Source organism: Capra hircus, chromosome 18 (assembly GCF_001704415.2).
Source record: "Capra hircus breed San Clemente chromosome 18, ASM170441v1, whole genome shotgun sequence".
NCBI classification, from domain to species: Eukaryota; Metazoa; Chordata; class Mammalia; order Artiodactyla; family Bovidae; genus Capra; species Capra hircus.
Genome location: NC_030825.1, coordinates 11,487,064 through 11,508,507, shown reverse-complemented (window position 1 = coordinate 11,508,507; position 21,444 = coordinate 11,487,064). Strand labels below are relative to the sequence as shown.

Here is a 21,444-nt window from a genome sequence, read left to right as displayed (position 1 = left end):
GCTCCCTGGTCTTGCCGCAGTTGGCTGGGCTGGCTTCACATGCAAAGAAGGTTGAATCTCAGCCAGAACGCCTGGAAGTGAGCTCTCAGAAGTGCAGGAAGGCAGTAGACTTTTGTAGTCTCTGGGCTAGAGGTGTGCAGCACGTGTCTTACAGTGGGAATCATGCACCTAGGTGGTTCTGTATGGGGAATAGTGTGCAGAGTGAGGCTGCCTGCAATGCAGAATAACACGCATGAAGAGAAAGTGAGAGGAGAGAGAGACAGAAAGCTCGTTTCTGAGCTCCCCAGACTCAGGACTATTCTCTGTCATGTCCTATTAGAATAGGTACCTAGTAGATTAAAAAGAAATTTATTATTATTATTATCTGTGGTAAAGGAAAATGCAGTGTTTATTGGAAAGCATCACACAAGGAGAACGGGTGCCTCGTGCGCAAAAAGCCGGAACTCCCTGGGTTGAGTTTGAATTAATTCAGGTTGATTTGAAAATTGCTCTTTCCATACTTACAATCGTATCTGTTGCATTTCCATAGGTTTCCCTCTATTCTGAGAACAGTGTCCTCCCTTCCCCTACCTGGGGGAGAAACAAATGTGTATGTGGGATGGAGTATCTGTGGAACTCAGAGCAGGGAGTCCGCTCCAGGGACCAGGAGGGGGACCTGAGCTGGGCGTCTCAAGGAAGCTTGAGGCCCAAATTCTGGGAGGAAAATTGGGAGGGTGGGCCAGTTCATGGGGAACCACAGTTCACATGTGGCCCTTAAGTGAAGGCTGGGCGCCCTTGCTGGATTCTGAGCTGTGTTTGTTAGGGCAAGGTGAGTGGTGGGGGGCAATCTACTCCCCCCAGTTCCCTCTGCACGTCTGGGCATCTGTTGAACCTTTGCTAAGTAGCTGTGAGCAAAGAAATGCCAGGTCTTTTATTTCATGTGAGCAGGGCTCTAAGCTACATTTACCTGTGCTCACAAGTGGGAGTGAGCCAGGACCCCTCTCTGCAGGGTCATCCTTCATATTACTCAGTTCAGCCCTATGTTCTATTTACTATGACGGCAGGATCACTGTTTTACAGGTCCACTTTTTTTTTTTGGCATGTGCCCTGTAAGCCAAGAATCTTGTTGCTTTTTAATTCATAAGCATTTTTTTAATTGCAGTGTTAATAGAGATCTTGCCAATCTCATTTTATATTCTGAAAACATTTAGTAGTAAACTAATCAAAAACTTGGTAGAAAATAGATTTGCAAACTACAGCGCCAGGTTTCCATGGTTAATACTTGATGTAGAACTGAGGCAATTATTCACATAATTCAGACTCAGTTCTTTAGGAGGAGAAATAATTTGAAACCTGAAACTGTTTTTTTAAAAAAAAATTCCAGCATTTGGCTTTTTTGCTTCCATCTTACAGAAACCAAAGAAAAGGCAAAAATAGGGGAAGAATTGATTTGGAGACCGTTTCCAAACATGACAGTTTCATTTCATTCATTCAGGCCATAATTATTTATTGTGACTTTGCCCTGTGCCAGGTTGGCTAAGCACAAAAGTCAATCGTGCAGGGTGTCTGTTGTTGAAATACTAACCATGTGGCAGGAACAGATGTGTAAACTGATGCAAGATAAGACTGTAAGTGCAGGAAGAGGAGTGAGGATAAAATATCACGGGAGCTTATGACGTGGAGTAATTGACTGTCTGGGGATAGCTCAGAAGTCTCCATAAAAAGATGGCTGGAAACAAGAACAATTTGTGAGGCTGGAGAAGCTTCTTCTAGGAGGAGGATAGCCTGTGGCTAGAGGTTGTGGGAAGAAGTGGTCATAGACTTTTCAGCTGGATGTTGGCCTTGATGAAAGCCAGGGTGCTGGAGGCAGGGAGAGGAGAGGACTCGAGTGAGGAGGGAGGGCAGGGAGGAGCAGTTGGGAGGCCGAGGCAGTAACAAGGACCGATAGTGGGGGCTTAGGTGAGGGCTGTGGGGATGCAAGAGCAGAGGCTGGACAGGGAGTGAGACTGGACTGGCAGTGATGGGGGAGGAGCGTCAGGGGGATGGGGTTCTACTTGGGGACTGTGCAGGTGGTGATGCTATCACCCAAGCTGGGGAAGAGGGAACACCAAGGAGGGCGAGCTAAGAGACCCCTTGGCAGCATGAATTGAGCTGGCAGAGATGGGCATTTGCAGACAGCATTCTAATGCCCAAATCAGTTTTTTCTTTTTCTCCCAATGAATGTTTGAAAACACTATGTTTAAGACGGTTGGTTTGACTGGTCAGCATGGAAATGTCCTTCTGTCAGGTAGATGAAGGTTAGCTTACCTCTCCCCATTCAGACAGGATGAGCTCCATGCATTGATGCCCATGGAGAAGGCAGCATTTTCTGGCTAATTTTCTGATTCACAGCCCTCAGTAGAGGGCTCTGCAGCCCATCCCTTCTCTAGAAAAATGTTCAGACCATCACTAGCACAGTCATCAGATGACACTTCATAGTTTGCTTGAGACACTGATGATTTTGCAATGATACATTTAGAAAAATCAGTCCATGACTCAGCTCAAGTAGGCTGACTTAGATATTTAAACTTCATAATATCTGAGGGCTTATAAGTCACCAGGAAGTTCGCACTCAGGATTTCCCGTCCCTGTACCAGCACAGCGGGGCAGGTGCTCATCTGCACCCTGTGGGTGGGGTGACAGGCTGAGCTGGCCCTCAGCTAAGCTGGGGTGCTGCTCCTTCTGAGGGAAGCAGAGCGCCAGGACCCCCTCTCTGTGGAGTGTATTTGCTGCTGCACACGTCTCTGATCACAGCCCTTCTATTACCAGATCTCAAGAGTTCTTTTACTGGGCCATTTTGTCAGTGGCAAAATTGGAGCTCTTATTTTCAACGTGATTGATATTTTACTGGTACTTGAAGTAATGAGGAATGATGGCTGGGTCTTCAATGTATTTTTCTTCCTCAATTAGTATAACAGCTGAGATGAGGGGTGTTAAACTGGCTTAATTGGGTTGCCATCATAACTAATGGCTTGATTTTATCCAAACTAGCATCTTTTAAGTAGAATTAATCTAAAGAATTTTACTACATCCCCCATGCAGGCTTGGTTGATCTACAGAAAGCGAAAGACGATAAACGGGGGCATTATTTTGAAGTTCAGATTCCCCCATCATCCCCGGTTTGGGCGCCATTGTTATCCAGTAGCTCAACGGTCATTTCACTTTTGGGGCCAAATTACTTTTTTTCTTTTTGAATCAATTTAAAAGTCCTTTGTACAGTATTTCAATTTTGATGGGCTGGCATTATCAAATCATCTATTATATAGGAGACTGAGGGAAAAAACAGGTTCAGTTCAGTTCAATCGCTCAGATGTGTCCGACTCTTTGCGACCCCATGAATTGCAGCACGCCAGGCCTCCCTGTCTATCACCAACTCCCGGAGTTCACTCAGACTCACATCCATCGAGTCCATGATGCCATCCAGCCATCTCATCCTTGGTCATCCCCTTCTCCTCCTGCCCCCAATCCCTCCCAGCATCAGAGTCTTTTCCAATGAGTCAACTCTTCTCATGAGGTGGCCAAAGTACTGGAGTTTCAGCTTTAACATTATTCCTTCCAAAGAAATCCCAGGGCTGATCTCCTTCAGAATGGACTGGTTGGATCTCCTTGCAGTCCAAGGGACTCTCAAGAGTCTTCTCCAACACCACAGTTGAAAAGCATCAGTTCTTCGGGGTTCAGCCTTCTTCACAGTCCAAATCTCACATCCATACATGACCACAGGAAAAACCATAGCCTTGACTAGACGGACCTTAGTCGGTAAAGTAATGTCTCTACTTTTGAATATGCTATCTAGGACATGATAGATCTTAGCTCATGAAAAATCATGGTCTTAGTCTATTCCATTTTAATTGTACAGCTGTTAACTTGGTTCTCTGTCTGTGTTTTCTTGGTTGCCCACAGCACATTTTTCACTGACAGACTTGAACATACTTTATACAAGTTGCTAAGTCATGAAAACATGCTGCTGAATTTAGCCATAATTGGGCTTGTTTTTTCCCTTATTCTTTTAAATGAAAATAGATGGGGATGCAACACTTGATAATCATATAACGACTTCATATGGACGCTAGAGATAGTATGTATTTCCTGGCTCAAACTGTTTCATATGCACTGAGCCTTAGGAAGAACTAATGGGGATAATATTTTCTTTAAACTCTCTGCATAAGCTGGGTGCTGGAGAGCATGGGCATTTGAACTTCTTGAAGCAAAATACTTGTCTTTGGCATTGGGAGTCACAGTTTAAGATCTTCTGAGAGTATAAGAGCCATTCAATAACAGTCATGCACTGAACCCTACCCAATTTCAGAAAAGAAGGAGGAGTGAAAGCTGAGGTTATAGGTGAGAAGGAGGCAGAAAGACCAGCCTGATGGAGTCCTGAGCAGAAGGCAGGGAGCCAAGAAGCAGTGGCTACCTCCGCCTTTCCTGCCCAGGACAAGCCTCTTGCATGGGTAGTTCCTGGACTCCGAGGAGAAATTGCTTGTGGTAGCTTTCAGCCCATGTAAGACAGTGAGACTCACATCCGACCTTTCTGGTGATTACCTGAGCAGGCGCGATAACCACCTGGGATTTGCCCAGTGCTAATTGCTGCAGCTTTGCCTCCTTGTTAGCACAGCCCCAGAGGGATGCCATCTGACTGCACTCCTGAATGCTCTCTCTCTGCATCTTGGTATTTTCCTTAACAGTTATTAACGTTAGTTTCCGCCCCCCCCCTTTCTTAAGACAGACCAGCAATTCTGTGTTTGTTAAGTCTTTAATGAAGGAGTTCCTGTACTCTGAAGGCACTGTCTTAACCTTTTCAGAAAATCTGGACCACATAAGGTAAATGACAATATCCATCTTTAAAGATAAAATGCTTGCCAACAGGAAAGGTCACGCCTTATTAATCTATAGGATGAAAGGCTGTACTCTTCCAATCATTTATCTACAGCAGCCTGTTCTGCTTTAGCCAAACAAAAGCATTTCACTTATAAAAAACAAGGTTGTTGGGTAATTTATAGCTCATTAAAATTGTTATCAGTTTATGAAAACTGCCTTGTACATCCTCGAGCGTTCTGTGGACTGCAACCTAGCCTCTATCTGTAGCCTCTGTCTGTGTCTTTTCCTCCTCAAATCATCTGTATCCCAGGCATTATCAATATTATTATGAAGTGCTATTCTAGAATCTACATAGACTCACACTGGAGCTGCAAGCAAACAGGTCCAAAGAGTTTTTAACTTCTGTTAAAAAGTTTTCTCTTTAGCTCTTCTAAAACTTCTAAAAGTTTCTCTAAAACTCTTCTGTTAAAGCGTTTTTAACTCAGGATAGATTTGCAGCCTTGCTTCTGACTTTTTTTACATTCCTCCATTCTGATCTCACAGCTTCTAGTCTCTAAGAGGTTCACAAAAGATTCTCATTTGGTGCTGCCTTCCCATTGTTCTGAACGGAATGAGCAGAGCTTGTGTAGGAGCTATCACGGCGTCACGTCTGCTTTTTGCTAAGTGTTACAGGACTGCAAACTATACACTTCGCCTCGTTCTCTCTGCAGACACTCCACTCTCCCGGCGCTACTGCCCCCTGCCGGCCAGCAGCTGGGGATTGTTCTTCCTTAGGATGACAAGATGCTGAGAGTCCAGCTCTAGGGTACCAGGTACTTAGAGAACACATGAACGGTTACAGTCTCCTGCAGAAGGCACAGGGGACCAGGGACATGCTTTCTGGGTAGTAATATATATATATATATATATATATATATATCTACACATATATATAATTTCTTAAGCTGTATTGAAATATAGAAACATTCATTTTCTATAATGACACAGCTTGAAAAAACTGCAAAATCTGAACACATGCAGATAGTGAGTCCAATATGTACAAGATTAAGAAACTCCTCTGGAGTTCCTTACAAAACTACCTATATGTATGATCCTGCAATCCCACTCCGGGCATATATGCAGAGAAAACCATAATTTGAAAAGATAAATGCACCTGGATGTTCACTGCAGTACTATTTATAATGGCCAGGACATGGAAGCAACCTAAAAGTCCGCCAGCAGATGAATGGATAAAGGAGATGTAATATGTATACAATGAAATATTACTAAACCTTAAAAAAGAATGAAATAATGAATGAATTTGCAGCACCATGGATGAAACTAGAGATTGTCATACTAAGCGAATTAAATCAGACAAAGAAAGACAAATACCATATGATATTGCTTATAAGTGGAATCTAAAAAAAAAAAGATACAAATGAAATCATATGCAAAACAGAAACAGACATAGAAAATGAATTTATGAGTACCAAAGAGGAAAGTGGGGAGAGGCATCAATGAGGACTTTGGGATTAATACATACGCACTACCATATATAAAACAGATAAACAATAAGAACCTTCTATATAGGACAGGGAGATACACTCAGTATTTTGTAATGATATAAGGGAAAAGAATCTGGAAAAGAATATATATACTCTTTTATAGTTATATATATATAGTTATTTACAACACTGTGAATTAACTATACACTTCAGTTAAAAAAAAGTCCCTTAAGTAATGCTGAAGCAAGGGTTAGTTTGGCTTGTTCGACCTTCATATAAGTGGAATTGTTCAGTATGTGATCTTCTGCTTCAGCCTTCTTTTTGCTCAGTGTCGTTTGCAAGATCCATTCACTTGCTGTCAATAGCTGCACATCATTCATTCTCAGTGCTGTATAGACCCAACTGTGTGAATGTACCATTCATTTATTCTACATTTGTTAGGCATTTGGATAGTTTCCGATTTTGAGCTAGCATTAATAGTGCTGGGAGTTACACTCGGGTGTGTGGGTTTTGGTGAAGAGATGAATGCGTTTCTGGTTAATGCATAGCAAGGCATGTGATTCCTGGTCACAGGGGATGCATACGTTCAGTGGTATTTGATACTTGCAGCTTCCCGAGTGGTTGTACCAGATCACACTTCTCCCAGCTGGACGGGAGAGTCCCAGTGATTTCACACCCTTGCCAACACTTGGCATTCCCCATCTTTTCAGTTCAGTCATTTTGTGGGTGTGCTGAGCTTTGAATGTGATTGTACTTCCTTGATCAATTTGTATTTTAATATATATTTGCATAGTTTAATTTTTATTTCCTTGACGAGTGTTGAGCATCTCTTCATACATTTACTGTCATTTGCATATCTTTTGTAGGGAGTATCTGTTCAAGTCCTTTACCCATTCTTCTTTGCCTGGTGTCTTTTGCATACAGGTCCCTGTAGCTTCAAAACGTGGCAAATGCCTTAGAGAGAGAAGGGCTGTGTGTTTAAGGTGAGTTTGCTTGCTTTGTTAGGTCTTTGTTTTAGTGAGACCCTGGGAGATTTCACCCTGCCCTTTAAAAGGCATTTATCTATAACCATGTGCTTAAGGGCCCTCAGGTTTTCACTTTGCCACACCAGTCATATAGCGGTTACAAGTATTTCTCATTTATTTCTCTCCATCCTAGGGCTTGCCTGGGTCCAGGCTGATCCTTGCCCACAATCTAAAATGGCCACCAAGAGGAGAAAATGGCTAGGGGCCGTATACTCTTTTTAGAACATTTCTTTCCTTTTCTCTGTTTTTCTTAGTTGATTTAGGTGTCACTGCTTCTGCAGCTCTCTGACGCCTTTACAATGAAGACTTTTGTGATCTAGCCACATTTTTCTAGTTTTTGCAGTAGGGACATTGGGTCTACTATATCCTACCAGAAAGTTCCCACAGCCACGTATTTTATTGACATGTTTTGGCATAAATTCCTGAGGGGCTCCTTGTTTGTGCTGTGCTTAGTTGCTCAGTAGTATCTGACTCTTTGAGACCCCATGGACTGCAGTCCACCAGGTTCCTCTGTCCATGGGGATTCTCCAGCCAAGAATACTGGAGTGGGTTGCCATGCCTTCCTCCAGGGGATCTTCTCAAACCAGGGATTGAAGCCAGGTCTCCAGCATTGCAGGCGGATTCTTAACCAACTGAGGCACCAGGGAAGCCCAAGAATACTGGAGTGGGTGGCCTATCCCTTCTTCAGGGGATCTTCCCAATCCAGGAATCGAACCAGGGTCTCCTGCATTGCAGGCGGATTCTTCACCAGCTGAGCTACCAGGGAAGGCCTTGACTCCTTGTTTGAAGAGAATCAATTTATTTTGCTTTAGCTTTCCTCATGACAAAAATTCATCATACTTTCATCCCATCAAATACACCGAATTTCTATAAAATTAATAAAATAAAAATTCTTACTTTGTTTAACACTGAGACATCTGTTAGTACTATTAACTTTGATCTCACAGGTAAGTGTTGGTTATTCCTGGCGGAACATAATATCCAAACATAAGGTTTTGGTGAGCGACAAGGAGACTTTAAACAAAAGTTTCTCTGATTTATGAGGTATTTTAAAATTTATTCTGTTTTTTTTTGCTGTAAGTCTTTTGGGCCTTGTTCAAGATTATCATCTCTAGTGATGGCTCTATATAGTGATGCCAACCTGGTTTTTATTTACCACTTCATCTTCAGGGACATTTCTAAACTTTGGAAACATCTGTGATGCCAGATTTTGAATTTCCTTGCCTGATATTAGTGTTAATGGAGTTAGAGAAGAAATACATTTCAAACTGCATGTTCGTTGAGGTCTATTCTTTCCTTCCTATAACCCCACTGGGGTGGGGCTGACATTTATTGAACATTCATCATGACTCTTGATGGGAACTGTAGAGGGCCCAGCACTTCATCTTCTCCCAACAACCTTATAAGCAGAAGTCACCTTATTTGGTAGAAGTAGAAGCTGAATCTCAGAATCTATAAGCAGCTTGCCTAGTCACACCTGTCTCTGGCAAAAATTAAAGTTTACTTCATTTCTAGCTTTTTTTTGGATGATTAATTGCATAAAATATTCCAACTTCCTTCATGGTGTTCTTAGCTGAGAATTTTCTCTACATGTACAGATACATTTACATGGCTCTCGGAACTCTGAAATCATTGCTTCAGCTGATCCTCACTGACACCATTTGTTGGAACAGCATTTTAAACCTCCTTGGCTTGTTGTCTTCCACTGCTGATCCCTTTCTAGACTTGCTCCTTCCACAAAACATATTTGCTCTGACGGTGTCCGTCTCTCTTGCACGGTGAGTCACTGAGAAAAGCCTCCTGGCCTCTATTTCACCCTGCCTTGCAGCATCTCGTGGGTCCATCTCAGCATCCACCCCACACAGACACCATGGTAACAGCCCTCTGAAACCAGCTCTGTTTCGGTTAATGGACTAATTTCTGACTAGAAGCTTACTATTACCTTTCTTTGTTTCATGCTGAGTATGCGTTGTTTTCAAAGCCTTGTTTTTTACATCCAGATGTTTTCTGGATTCGCCCTTTCTAATTCACTTCTGTTGCCACCAGGCTGCGTGATCCCTTTAACTAAGATACGCGTGATGGCTTTCAACGTGTTTTCCGGCTCTAGACTCAGCCCACCCAGACCACTTCCGCCGCTTCTCTTACCTTGATTTCTCCACGGCTCTCTAGGGCCTTCTTACCTCATGACTCATCAGGACCTGACTGACTCTCCACACTGCCGTGGGGGTTACCTTCCTAAAGTACAGTTATCCTGGAGGAATTTGAGAATCAAATCAAACTTCTTGGCATGGCCTATGGAGAATGACCTAATGTATGATCTATTCCACAGAAACATGAGTGCCCACTCAAAGTCTGGCATGTGATAGGAGCTGGGCATTCCACACAAGATCCAGTTCCCTTATCTCTGTAAATATGGAGCCTCCAGTCACACTGAGCAACGTTTCAGGGTCTCACACATCCACTTTCTTTCAGGCTTCTAGCAGAACGCCTTGCCCTTTCTCAACTTATCCTTCATCACTCAGGTTAGAGATCCCCTCAACCAGGAAGCTCCCCATGACCACCTCTGTGACTGGATGGTCTGGTTAATTCCCATAGGACAGCTGTGATGTTCTTTGGTTATCTGCTGCTTGCTAGTCTAACTCGCCGGGTAGCTCGTTAGCTCGCTGAGCACAAGGACGATGTACTGTTCATCTCTGAGTCTCCAGGACCACGCTCAGGGTCTGGTCCAGCTCTCTGCTGACGAGCGTTCATGCGCTCTTTCATCACGTTGCTTTCCTCCTCAAGAGCATGTGGGTGCCTGCTTCCTCAGACGATTTGTCTTGAAGACATTTTCCATATGCATCCAAATGAATTTCTCCACATTTACGCACAGGGGATATAACCCTTTTCTTACCTCCCGTGCCACACCCCCCTTTAGTTTTGATTCCACCGCTCTGTGGCCCCAGGTACCCCACCTCTGACCCTGCCACTTACCCCAATCCTCCCTGCCTTTCGAGGCCAGACTCTAAGGTGGACTCACTGTGGAGCCCACTCTGCCTGCTGTGAGCCACACCGATTGCTCACTTCTCAGATGCGCCCTCCTGTCTGGTGTGCATAGAAGCATCCAGCCTCTGAGAAGTCTCAGCTCACCCATCATAAGGGAATGAAGGCACATATAAAGAACCCTATAAATATCTATCTCAGTGTACTTACAGGACTCAGAACTGAGTCTTTAGCTATGAACAGCTGGCTTCGAGGAATTACAGGGAGAGTGAAACTTCTTGTGTGACTGATACAGTAGACATCTCAGCTTAATATACTTGAAAACGAATTCTTATCCCCCTCATCTCAACCAGTAGCAAATCCTGTTAGCATTGCATCTGAAATCTACAGACTATCTCCAGAATCTGACCCCTTCTCATCCCCTCCTCTATTAGTGGTCCAAGCCACCATCTTCCCTAGACTGTCCCAGTTTTCCTAAGAGGTGTCCCTACTTCGGTCTTATTTCCTTGTCTCAGCAGAGCAGCAGAAGGATCATGGCACTTGGCAATGGTGTCCGTTTCACACAAAGTAGAAGCCAAGGGTCATACAGGGGCCCACGCGACCCTCCATGATCCGCATCCCGGACCACCGCCCTCTTTGCTCTGGCCCCCAGCCTCCTTGCTCCTCCCTGAGATCGCTTCCGGGGTCCCATCCCCACTTCCTTCATGTTTTGACTCAGACGCCACTTCTTCAGCGAGCCTCTCAGGGCTGTCTAGTTACAACCATAGCATCCTTTTGTTTGCTATCTCTTCTTCCTGTTTCCCTGTTTCATACATAAATAGTATTCCTTTTTTTTCCCCCAAAGCACATTATCTATTTCAGTCAGATTCCTTCCTTCCTCCATGAGTGTGTGAGCTGCATGAAGACAATGATCTTTGTTTGTTCACGACTCTATCTCCAGTGTCTGGAACAGAGTCTGGCTTGTGGATATCGTATCATTAGCTTCTGAATGAACAGGAATTGTTCCGTGATTACCAAGGTACTAGCTGAGGGGACTTGATGTCTTTCTGTGGAGTATATCATAAGAGGAACAAAGCTGCGGGGACAGTTCAATCATTAGGATCCATGATGTCCCCTGGGATTTTCTTTCAACTTGCATTAGGGAAAAGAACTGTCCCTATAGACGAGAACAGGAGCCAGGATGAAGCACATCAGCTTGGCTTCCGAGCCTAGAGCCTGCCAGAGCGGAACAGGGTGAGCTCGCTGCTCTGACCTCTGTCTAGACAAAGAGCCGAGGATCCCAGGACTTGGGCGTTTCACTGACTCGCTGTGTGTTTATGCACTTTGCTTCTCTGCCCTCACACATTTCTGTTCTTACCAAGAACACGCCGAGGCCTAACGGAAGAATTGTAAAAGCGCAAAGATATATTTAGAACTGAAAAGTACAGACTTATTGGAATTTGAAAAATTGCTCACCACTGTCAATTGCCAGGAAGAGGGCAGTGTAGACGCTGTTGTGGACGAATGGGGACTCGCGGTCCAGCACTGCAGTGGTGTCAACAGTCCCGTTGATGGGGTTGATATTCAGCCAGCCTGCTGGATCCTTGTAAACAGAATACCTGAAAGAAAAAAATCCCCAAACAATGACACATTATATTCAAAATAGGTTCAAAAAATGTTGACAGAGTGCTGGGCACAAGCTCCCATGCTGGCTGCCAGATAATTTTTAATACAAATCCAAAAACATCATTAGAGTGCAGTTGTTCATCCAGAAAGTAATGAGTGACCATTAACTCTGGGCTGTCTCTGTGCTGAACGTTTTGCACATGCACCTCCTGCATTCCTTGTGACGAGCCTGGAAGGAAGGATCTCGTGTCTGCCCAGCTCTCATAGTGGCAGGGTTCACAGCCTGTCTCCTGAGTTCCAGTCCAGTCACCTCCCCCCGCCCACCTTTTACAGCCGGGATGCATCTTGTACGCAGACCAGCTGGGAGAAGCACTGTCATGAAGGTACGGGTAGGGCACACGGACGCCTGGGAGAAAAAGGAATTATCTGTGATGGAGGGTAACCATGGGGTCCTCTCAGAGGATGCAGCATCTGAACTGAGACGGATGGAATGGGGGGATGCTGTCAGGGAAGGGGGGATGCTGTCAGGGAAGGGGGGGATGCTGTCACAGAATGAGAGGACAGACACGTCGGGGAAAGAAGAATATTAATTAACATGGAACAGAGAGAGGCACTGAAATTTTAGTTTCACAGTAGCAAGGATATCTGTTTACTGTGAGGACCCCATCTCCTGGAACACTGCTTAGCACGTACACGACACTCAATAGATAGTTGTTGAATGAATAGATATTTAGGGACTGGAAGGTAGATGGTTGTGGCTGGAACATAGCTGCTCCAGGGGAAACTGAAAGGAAATGAATTTGGAGGGACAAAGTACAAAGAACCTGAATCATTTAAGGGGTTTGAATTCTAGATATACAGGAAACCATCAAAGAATTTTAAAATGTTCTATACACATTACTTTATTTAAAATAGATAATCAACAAGGGCCTATTGTATAGAACAGGGAACTCTGCTCAATGTTTGTAATCACCTAAATGGGAAAAAAAAATTGGGAAAAGAATAGACGCATGTATATATATCACTGAAGCGCTTTGTGGTGCGCCTGAGACTAACATGACATTGTTAATCAACTACGCTCCAGTATAAAATAAAAATGTAAAAGAATGTTCTTATTCTTTTTGAGGCTGTTATAAAAGTAACACATGCTCATTGTAAGAAGTTCAAGCAATAGAAAGGTACAATAAGTAAGAAATGAGAGTCTTGTCTTATTTGCTCATTGTAAGAAGTTCAAGCAATAGAAAGGTACAATAAGTAAGAAATGAGAGTCTTGTCTTATTTGTCTTTGAATGAGAGTCTAGTCTTTGACCTGGGTGGCTGGGCAACTAAGAGGATGCTAGCTGCTATAGACCTTATGACTGTCTTATCTTTTCTATTATTAAACTACAGGCTGTAGATTTCTTAGTTTTCCCTGAACTTTGGCCGTTTTAAACCAACTTGTATATTAAAAAAAAAAAACTTAAGTAGGATTTTTTTTTTTAATTTAGCACTTTGACTTTTTGCCAAGGAAAACAGTAAATATTATTCCAGTGGGAAAGCAAACCAAATCAAAACAAAAACAACTCCACCTCCTCACCCCCCACAAAACACACACCTGGAGAGATAAATGCCTTTGCCAAGGTCAACGGCTAGTGTGCAGCAATGTTGGGATCTGAACTGTGAGCCAAGGCCCTGCCCTTAACCTCCACACAAGCTCTGCCCAATTGCACATGTGGTCAGCATCACCGGGGAGTTAAAGGTATAGACTTCCGAGTGAAGAAGACTCGGGTTCTCTGTGAGCCCATTTCCTCCTCTGTTAGGTGGGACGATCCCAGTGGCCTTAGTGGTGGCTGTGAGGGTCAAGCGAGGCCTGACTCCAGTGTGCCAGTGCGTGCACACTGCGTGCTGCTGTGTGTGCCAGTGGCCACTGGGCCAGGCCCAGTGCGCTCTCTGGATGTGACCCACTGCGTCCCCCGGAGTGTTCTGGAAATGCATGACTTGGTGAGCCCTGGGGAAACAAGGCTTTGAAGCTGAAACAGTGACGGGGAACAGATGGAGAAAATGAACAAGGCTAGCGGAGGTTTTCTCACCACTCTCAATGCCTCAGTTGTCACTTCCATATTTCTTCAAAACAGAAGAAATGTATATATTACTCCTGAGAGTGAACTGCTTTAAAAACATCCACCTTTCAGTTTGATAGTAATTTCCACTTCCACTTGGCAAGATGCTATCTGCTAAGACCCATCTGAAATGTGTCCTCTGCCTGCCTCCCACCCCCACCCCCAACTGCTTTGAGTCCCCCGGCTAGAAGGGTTAGTCACTGCATCCTCTCGTCCTTGCTGGGCACACACATGGATGAAAATGCCTGTCAGCGGCGTATGGGCCCTCATAGGTCTGCCCCTTCCGCAGCTTTTCAAGGCCTTCAGTTTCTCAATGTCAGGATGAGGTTCGAGTTGGCTGTGTTACTGCTTGCTGTACCTGGCTTTCTGCTCACCATGCACAGTGGGCGCCACAGTGACTTCTGTGCGTCACAGCAACCTGATGAAGTGGGTGTCATCCCTCTCTGAAGACGAGATAACCCAGACTCAGAGAGGCTTAGCCACTTGCCCAAAGCGGCACAGCTAAGAAGCAGCCGAGATGGAATTCAGCACGGGTGTGCCAGGTTCCAGGCACGGGAGCCTAACCAGGACACAGTGTGTCCATGCCCAGGACCAGGCACTGGCCGCTCTGCATTCCCTGGGTGGAGTGGAGTGGCTGCCTGTTGGATGTTACTTCATTCTTTCTTTTTCAGTTGGAACATCAAGCAAATGGAAAACACGAAGAATGGTGACATTTGTTTCCCATGTTACAGGGTAACAAGTTCATGGTTGACCCAGGAGTGATTTGTGGTGGTTCAATCTATCTGAAATCATGTAAAATTTAAATGGGCTGTACTTTGTTCCCTGATTACTTAACTCAGAGTTTAGATTATAAATAAAACCTGAATTAAGTAATCTAGCGCGCCACGTTGGCTAAGAACGCTCTTTTATTCTCCTGTCTTTGTTTGCGGTCCTCCATTGCCACAGTTTTGCACTATAATCAGCATGCTGGCTTCTTGTGTAGGGAAGAGTTATACTGAATAAAAAGCTTACAGAGGCTGGTTGATTGGAAGCTGTCCCCTGAGAACAATGCCCAGTGGTTTAGGTCTATACCTACCGCATTCCCAGTGAAAGCAAGAGCTTGAGTGTTTTTACAGGATAATACCCCACTATTTTATTTTCTTTGAAAAATAACCAGGTCTGGGAACTTGCCTGGTGGCTCTGTGAGAAAGAATCCGCCTGCTAATGTAGGAGACACAAGTTTGATGCCTGGTCCCGGAAGACCCCACGTGCTGAGGAGCCAGGACTCCGTGTGCCCCAGCTCTGGAGCCTGTGCTCGGGAGCCTGGGGGCTGCAACCACTGAGGCCCTCTCACCCTCCGGCCTGCGCTCCACAACGAGAGAAGCCACAGCAACGAGAAGCCTGAGCGCCACAACCAGGGTAGCGCCCGCTCGCCACAACTAGAGAAGAGCCTGCGTAGCAGTAAGACCAAGCACAGCCAAGACTGAATCAATAAATAAGAAATTATGTACATATGAAAAAGCAACCAGGTCTCCACCGCTGTGCTGTTTAATTGCATGCCTGCTGGGCCCCTCGTCCTCCTCTGTTAGTTGATGGACTTTCTCTGTTGCCTCTTCCCACCGAGATGTTGGGGAGGTCTGCCTGGACCCTAGATCTCCTGGATGTCCCTCTTTCTGCGTCTACTCGGGTTTGCAGCCATGGAGAGGGGTCATTCCACTTACTGAGAATTCCCGAGTGCCCAGTGATGTTTACCCTGAACCCACGGCCTCCAAACTCAGAGCTTGTGGAAGCCCTTCGAGGTAGCTGTGCTCCTCCCCAGCCCTGGAGGGTCTACCCCCGAGGGGATGAAAGCCCAGCGCTCGTCACCCAGCCTGCCCTCCTACCTCCTGGCTGATGAGCCCTTGAGACTGACTGGCCAGGCACTCTATGTACGTTTCTGCATTTTCAAAGCTGTCTCTTTAATAACCTTTTGGTGCAAGAATACTGGTGTGCAAGACATTTTCTGTGCTTCTAGGCCTGAAAAATGCACATGCCTTATTAAATTGGAATTTCCAGGCAATTTGTCTGTGATGTGAACTTTGCTTGTTATAAGGGAAGAAAAATCAAATTAAAAAACAAGACGACTTTCAGCTGTGTGTAGCTTCACAGGAGCTGCTCATGAGCTTGCCAAGGCTTGGGCTCTTCCAGGTATCAGTGTCAAAGACACAGGCCAGGCTGATTGGTAGATCAGGCCAGTGGGGAGGCGGGGCGGGGGGGCATCTAACCATGCTCCAGGCCTGCATCGTCCTAGGAAGCGGGCTTACTGTTGGCAGGGCCCTGGCAGAGCAGGAAAGGAAGCTGCCAGGCCAGAGGACTTCCAAGCCAGAGGCCCAGCTCTCCGGGGGGCCTCAGCGCTGGTAGGAAAGAGAAGACTTTGACAGGACCACTCTGCAGGCTTCCTGGGTTCACTTCCACCGCACTGAGAATGCACATTTGTTCAGCATGGGATAGCAAAATCCTTGCTTTTATTTTAGACTTAAAAACATTACAAAGTAATTATCCTCAATGGCATCTGGTCCCATCACTTCATGGGAAATAGATGGGGAAACGGTGGAAACAGTGTCAGACTTTATTTTGTTGGGCTCCAAAATCACTGCAGATGGTGACTGCAGCCATGAATTAAAAGACGCTTACTCCTTGGAAGGAAAGTTATGACCAACCTAGATAGCATATTCAAAAGCAGAGACATTACTTTGCTGACTAAGGTCCGTCTAGTCAAGGCTATGGTTTTTCCTGTGGTCATGTATGGATGTGAGAGTTGGACTGTGAACGAAGGCTGAGCGCCGAAGAATTGATGCTTTTGAACTGTGGTATTGGAGAAGACTCTTGAGAGTCTCTTGGACTGCAAGGAGATCCAACCAGTCCATCCTAAAGGAGATCAGCCCTGGGCGTTCTTTGGAAGGACTGATGCTAAAGCTGAAACTCCAATACTTTGGCCACCTGATGCAAAGACTTGACTCGTTGGAAAAGACTCTGATGTTGGGAGGGACTGGAGCAGGAGGAGAAGGGGACGACAGAGGATGAGATGGCTGGATGGCATCACCGACTCGATGGACATGAGTTTGAGTGAACTCTGGGAGTTGGTGATGGACAGGGAGGCCTGGCGTGCTGCAATTCATGGGGTCGCAAAAAGTCGGACATGACTGAGAGACTGAACTGAACTGAACTGAACTGACTTATCCTCCAATTAAAATAAATAAATTGGTTTAAAAATTTTGCAAAGTAATATAGCTCCTCACTTAATTCCAGCCCAATGGGCCCCCTATGTTAAATGAAATATCTGCTTGGGTGATTCAAATCAACCATTTTATTTATGAACAGAACTGGAGAGAATTCCTGGCAGAAGGCAGAGAATTCCTGGCAGTGTTCTGGCGTAGCTCATATAGCTGTGGCTCTGAATACGTACTTCACGTCTCCTGACAAAGCACATGGAGGAGACTGGAGGACAGGTGGTCCCAGAGTCCAGGCTCAGGTACACAACACAGGCTGGCACAGGGTTCCTGGAGTGATGGGGACGGTGCTCTGTCCTGCTCCACAGGAACCAGGGCCCAGGAAGGCGATCTCAGTAATAGGAAGGATGTTCCCTGAAAGGTGAGATGCCACAAAGGGAGAACGTGGACAGAAAGAGCTGCCCGGTGAGTGGCCTAGGCAGGACCTCTTAGAGTTGGGGAGATGCAGGTAGACCTTGCCCAGCTTAGCATGAGGCGATGACCTTCCACGAGGACAAGCGGAAGAGCTCCCGACACCTGTAGGCTCTTCCCTGGACTGCCCTCCCAGGCATCCAAGAGCCCCTGGTGGAGTCCTGAGGTCCTCCTGCATGAGGTGCTACCAGATTACAATTCTACCATCACACTCTCCTGGCAGTTGCCATCTTGCGATGGCACATGGACCAAAGCTTGGTTGGTTCCTTACAGACATTCTGACCCTTGTTGCTGTTCAGTAGCTCATTCATGTCCGACTCTTTGTGACCCCCGTGGACTGCAGCACACCAGGCCTCCCTGTCCATCACCAACTCCCAGAGCTTGCTCAAACTCATGTCCATTGAGTCGGTGATGCCATCCAACCATCTCATCCTCTGTCATCCCCTTCTCCTTCCACCTTCAATCTTTCCCAGCATCCGGGTCTTTTCCGATGAGTCGACTCTTTGCATCAGGTGGCCCAAGTATTGGAGCATTGGCTTCAGCGTCAGTCCTTCCAGTGAATATTCAGGACTTATTTTCTTTAGGATGGACTGGTTTGATCCCCTAGCAGTCCAAGGGACTCTCAAGAGTCTTCTCCAACACCACAGTTCAAAAGCATCAATTCTTTGGCACTCAGTCTTCTTTATGTCTAACTCTCACATCCATGCATGACCACTGGAAAAACCATAGCTTTGACTAGATGGACTTTTGTTGGCAAAGTAATGTCTCTGCTTTTTAATATGCCGTCTAGTTTGGTCATAGCTTTTCTTCTAAGGAGCAAGCGTCTTTTAATTTCGTGGCTGCAGTCACCATCTGCAGTGATTTTGGAGCCCAAGAAACTAAAGTCTGTCACTGTTTCCGTTGCTTCCCCATATATTTGCCATGAAGTGATGGGACTGGATGCCATGATTTTAGTTATTTGAATGTTGAGTTTTAAGCCAGCTTTTCCACTCTCCTTTTTTACTTTCACCAATAGACTCTTTAGTTCCTCTTCACTTTCTGCCGTAAAGGTGGTGTCATCTGCATATCTGAGGTTATTGATATTTCTTCCATCGATCTTGATTCCAGCTTGTGCTGGACTACCCTGATGACAAACAACGCACAGCCCACCCCAGGAGCTCCCTTCCCACCCTTCGGTGGACCCAGGTGGGCTTGCTGTGAGTCCACTATCTGCTCTGTCATAGGAAGCAGGTGGTGAGATCATTAGCAAGTATCTTCTGCGTGGACCACTGCGGTGCTTGACTCTGCTTCTGTTCTGCTTGCTACTGTCAGTTCTTCAAAGAGCAGCCAATTGAACATTCACCATTTTTCTTTTTCAGAAATGTTTCCTTATTTATTTTGGCTGTGCTGGGTCTTTGCTGCTGTGCACAGGCTTTCTCAGTTGCAGCGGGCAGGGCCTTCTCTCTGGTGGCAGTGTTCAGGCTTCTCTTGTGAAGCACAGGCTCGAGGGCCCTCGGGCTTCACCAGTTGTGGGGCAAGGGCTCCGTTGCTCTGCGTCAGGTGGAATCTTCCCAGACCAGGGGTTGAACCCCTGCCTCTTGCATTGCAAGGCAGGTTCTTAATCACTGGATCACTAGGGAAGCCCCCAAATTCACCATTTTCAATTTGTATCTCATATGAGTGAGTTCCTGCTGGGAATCCTCCAATAACTTCCCATTGGGCACAGAATAAAATTCAAACTCCTGATGATGTCTTGCAGGCTTTGCCTAACTCTCTACCCTCCTTTCATCTGTCTCATTCACCTGTGTGTCTGGTGCCTAGAAGAGTGCCTGGCACACTCGGAGCAGGCACTCAGGGGTTGATGGATGGATGAATGAATGAAAGAACAAGCCTTCTTCAACATGGTTTGACTGACCCAGGCCTGAGCTCCCACGACACTCTGGGAGACTTTAGGTGACCAACTTGAAACGAAGCAGCCTGTCTTTCTTTGGTTTCCAGGACAGAGGCTGGATTTCTTCCGGGCTCTGTAGGCATGTAGATGTGCTAGTCCAGGGTCCTGTGGCTCGTGAGAACCCCGCACCCCACCCGGCCCATGATTATCCAACTTTACTAACACTTATTAGCGTTAATAATAAGTAATACTTATTAGAAGGCCAAAAAGCAAAATAAAACCAAGTAGTCTTGGTGTTTCAGAGTGAGATGGATCAAGCCCCCAGCGGCGTGTGGCCACACTGGGGGCCTCTCCTCCCAGGGTGCAGCCTGCAGGTCGAGTTCCATGTCTGTTGGCCAAAAGGATGGTGCGGTGGTGTCTGCGCCAGGTGCCATTTCCAGGCTGGGTTGTCTTGAAGAAACATGCTCTCTGGGAGAGCAAACCCGGATGTCAGAAGACCAGCAAGGCAAAGCTAATCCCCACTGCAGTTGTTCTCAGACTTTATTTTTATTGGGTGATTAATTGACAGGTCATGCCTCTGCTCAGCACCTGAATGTTTCAGCTCAGCTCAGACCCAGTCGAGAAGAGGTGTTGGCGCTTTTGAGAAGTTGGTGAGCGAGGTTGTGGCAGAGACTGCAGTGGGATAGAAGGATGGCAGAGACCGGCTTCACGCCTTGAAGGTCAGTGAGCACCACCTGGCAAGCTGCCACTGAGGAGATTCCTACCAGTGCCTGCTTAGGGGACAGGCCTTCCCCCTCCGCTGGAGGCCAGGCGACGAGTGATCCCAGACACTGTTTCTTACCGAGGCTGGGCTGTGGGAGACCCACATGGTTCTGGGGAGGAGCTGAGAGGGTCTGGGCTTCATGCGGAGAGACCTGGCCCAGAGCACATCTCCACCTACCCTGGCCTGGCCCGTGGTCTAGAGGAGCTGTCCTCTAACAGGTGACTCTGTTGGCCCCCATGAGGGAAGCTCTGGGCCCCCTGATGCCCAGCCTGGGCACTGATGCCCTACATTTTTGGAAGACCTGCTAGGAGCCCAGAGGTCTGCTGGGGATGGGGGAGACTGTAGTGAGCAGAGCAGGAAGCTCCCGCCCTGAGGAAGACTTTCACTAAGGGGGTTCACCCTGGACACTGCACTTGGCACACGACAGGGGGAGTGCTCAGAGGAGGGGCTGTCTTCCTCCCTTCCCAAGTCCAGGGCTCTGTCATGTGTCCATTGCAGGCCTTAGTCAAGGATGGGTGGGCGAATGAGCAAACACCAGTGTGTGAAAAGTGAATAGGAAGCAAATAGGTGCAGAATTCTGAGGAGTTGGTGTCCCGGGATTTGCAGGGTGTGTGAAGACGGCCGTGCACCTGGTCCATGACGGACCATGGGTAGTGCCCCGACGGGGTCAGCTGTGTGGAGTCACAGAGCTGCTGACAAGGGGGACGACACATCTTGGGCCTCTGAGCCTCCCACTGCCAGGGCCGCCAGCTGTTTCCACGTTCGTGCCTTCCCAGATCTGAAGCCTGTAGACCTCCACCCTCTCTGCCTTCATTTTAGCCACTGGTTTCCACTGGGAACTTTGTCCCCAGCTCTCTGCTTGGCTGGCTCCTTGCTACTCTTCAGACCTGAGTTCAAATGTCACCTCCGCCCTCCCAGCCCATTTCAGGGGCCTCTCCCAGGGGCTCCCCAGTCCATCACGCTGTTTCCTCTCCTACAGGCTGTACGCTGCACTCAGCTAACACGGCTAAGCATTGATTTACTTGCTCACTGCCCATCTCCCCACTGGAATATAAGTTCTACAAGGACAAAGGCTAGTTAGGGCCCAGCTAGCGGTGCAAGTTTAGGAACTGTTTACTGAGTCA

At 46.4% G+C, this 21,444-nt stretch overlaps 1 protein-coding gene across 1 annotated transcript in view; it reads right to left on the bottom strand.

The window, feature by feature from the left end:
- Positions 1 to 21,444, bottom strand: part of CDH13 (cadherin 13) — a 1,049,904-nt gene that overhangs the window by 37,233 nt on the left and 991,227 nt on the right. The window contains exon 11 of the mRNA XM_005691833.2: positions 11,780 to 11,922. Within this exon, the coding sequence (XP_005691890.2) occupies positions 11,780 to 11,922 (143 nt within the window). The remainder of the gene's footprint in view (positions 1 to 11,779; positions 11,923 to 21,444) is intronic.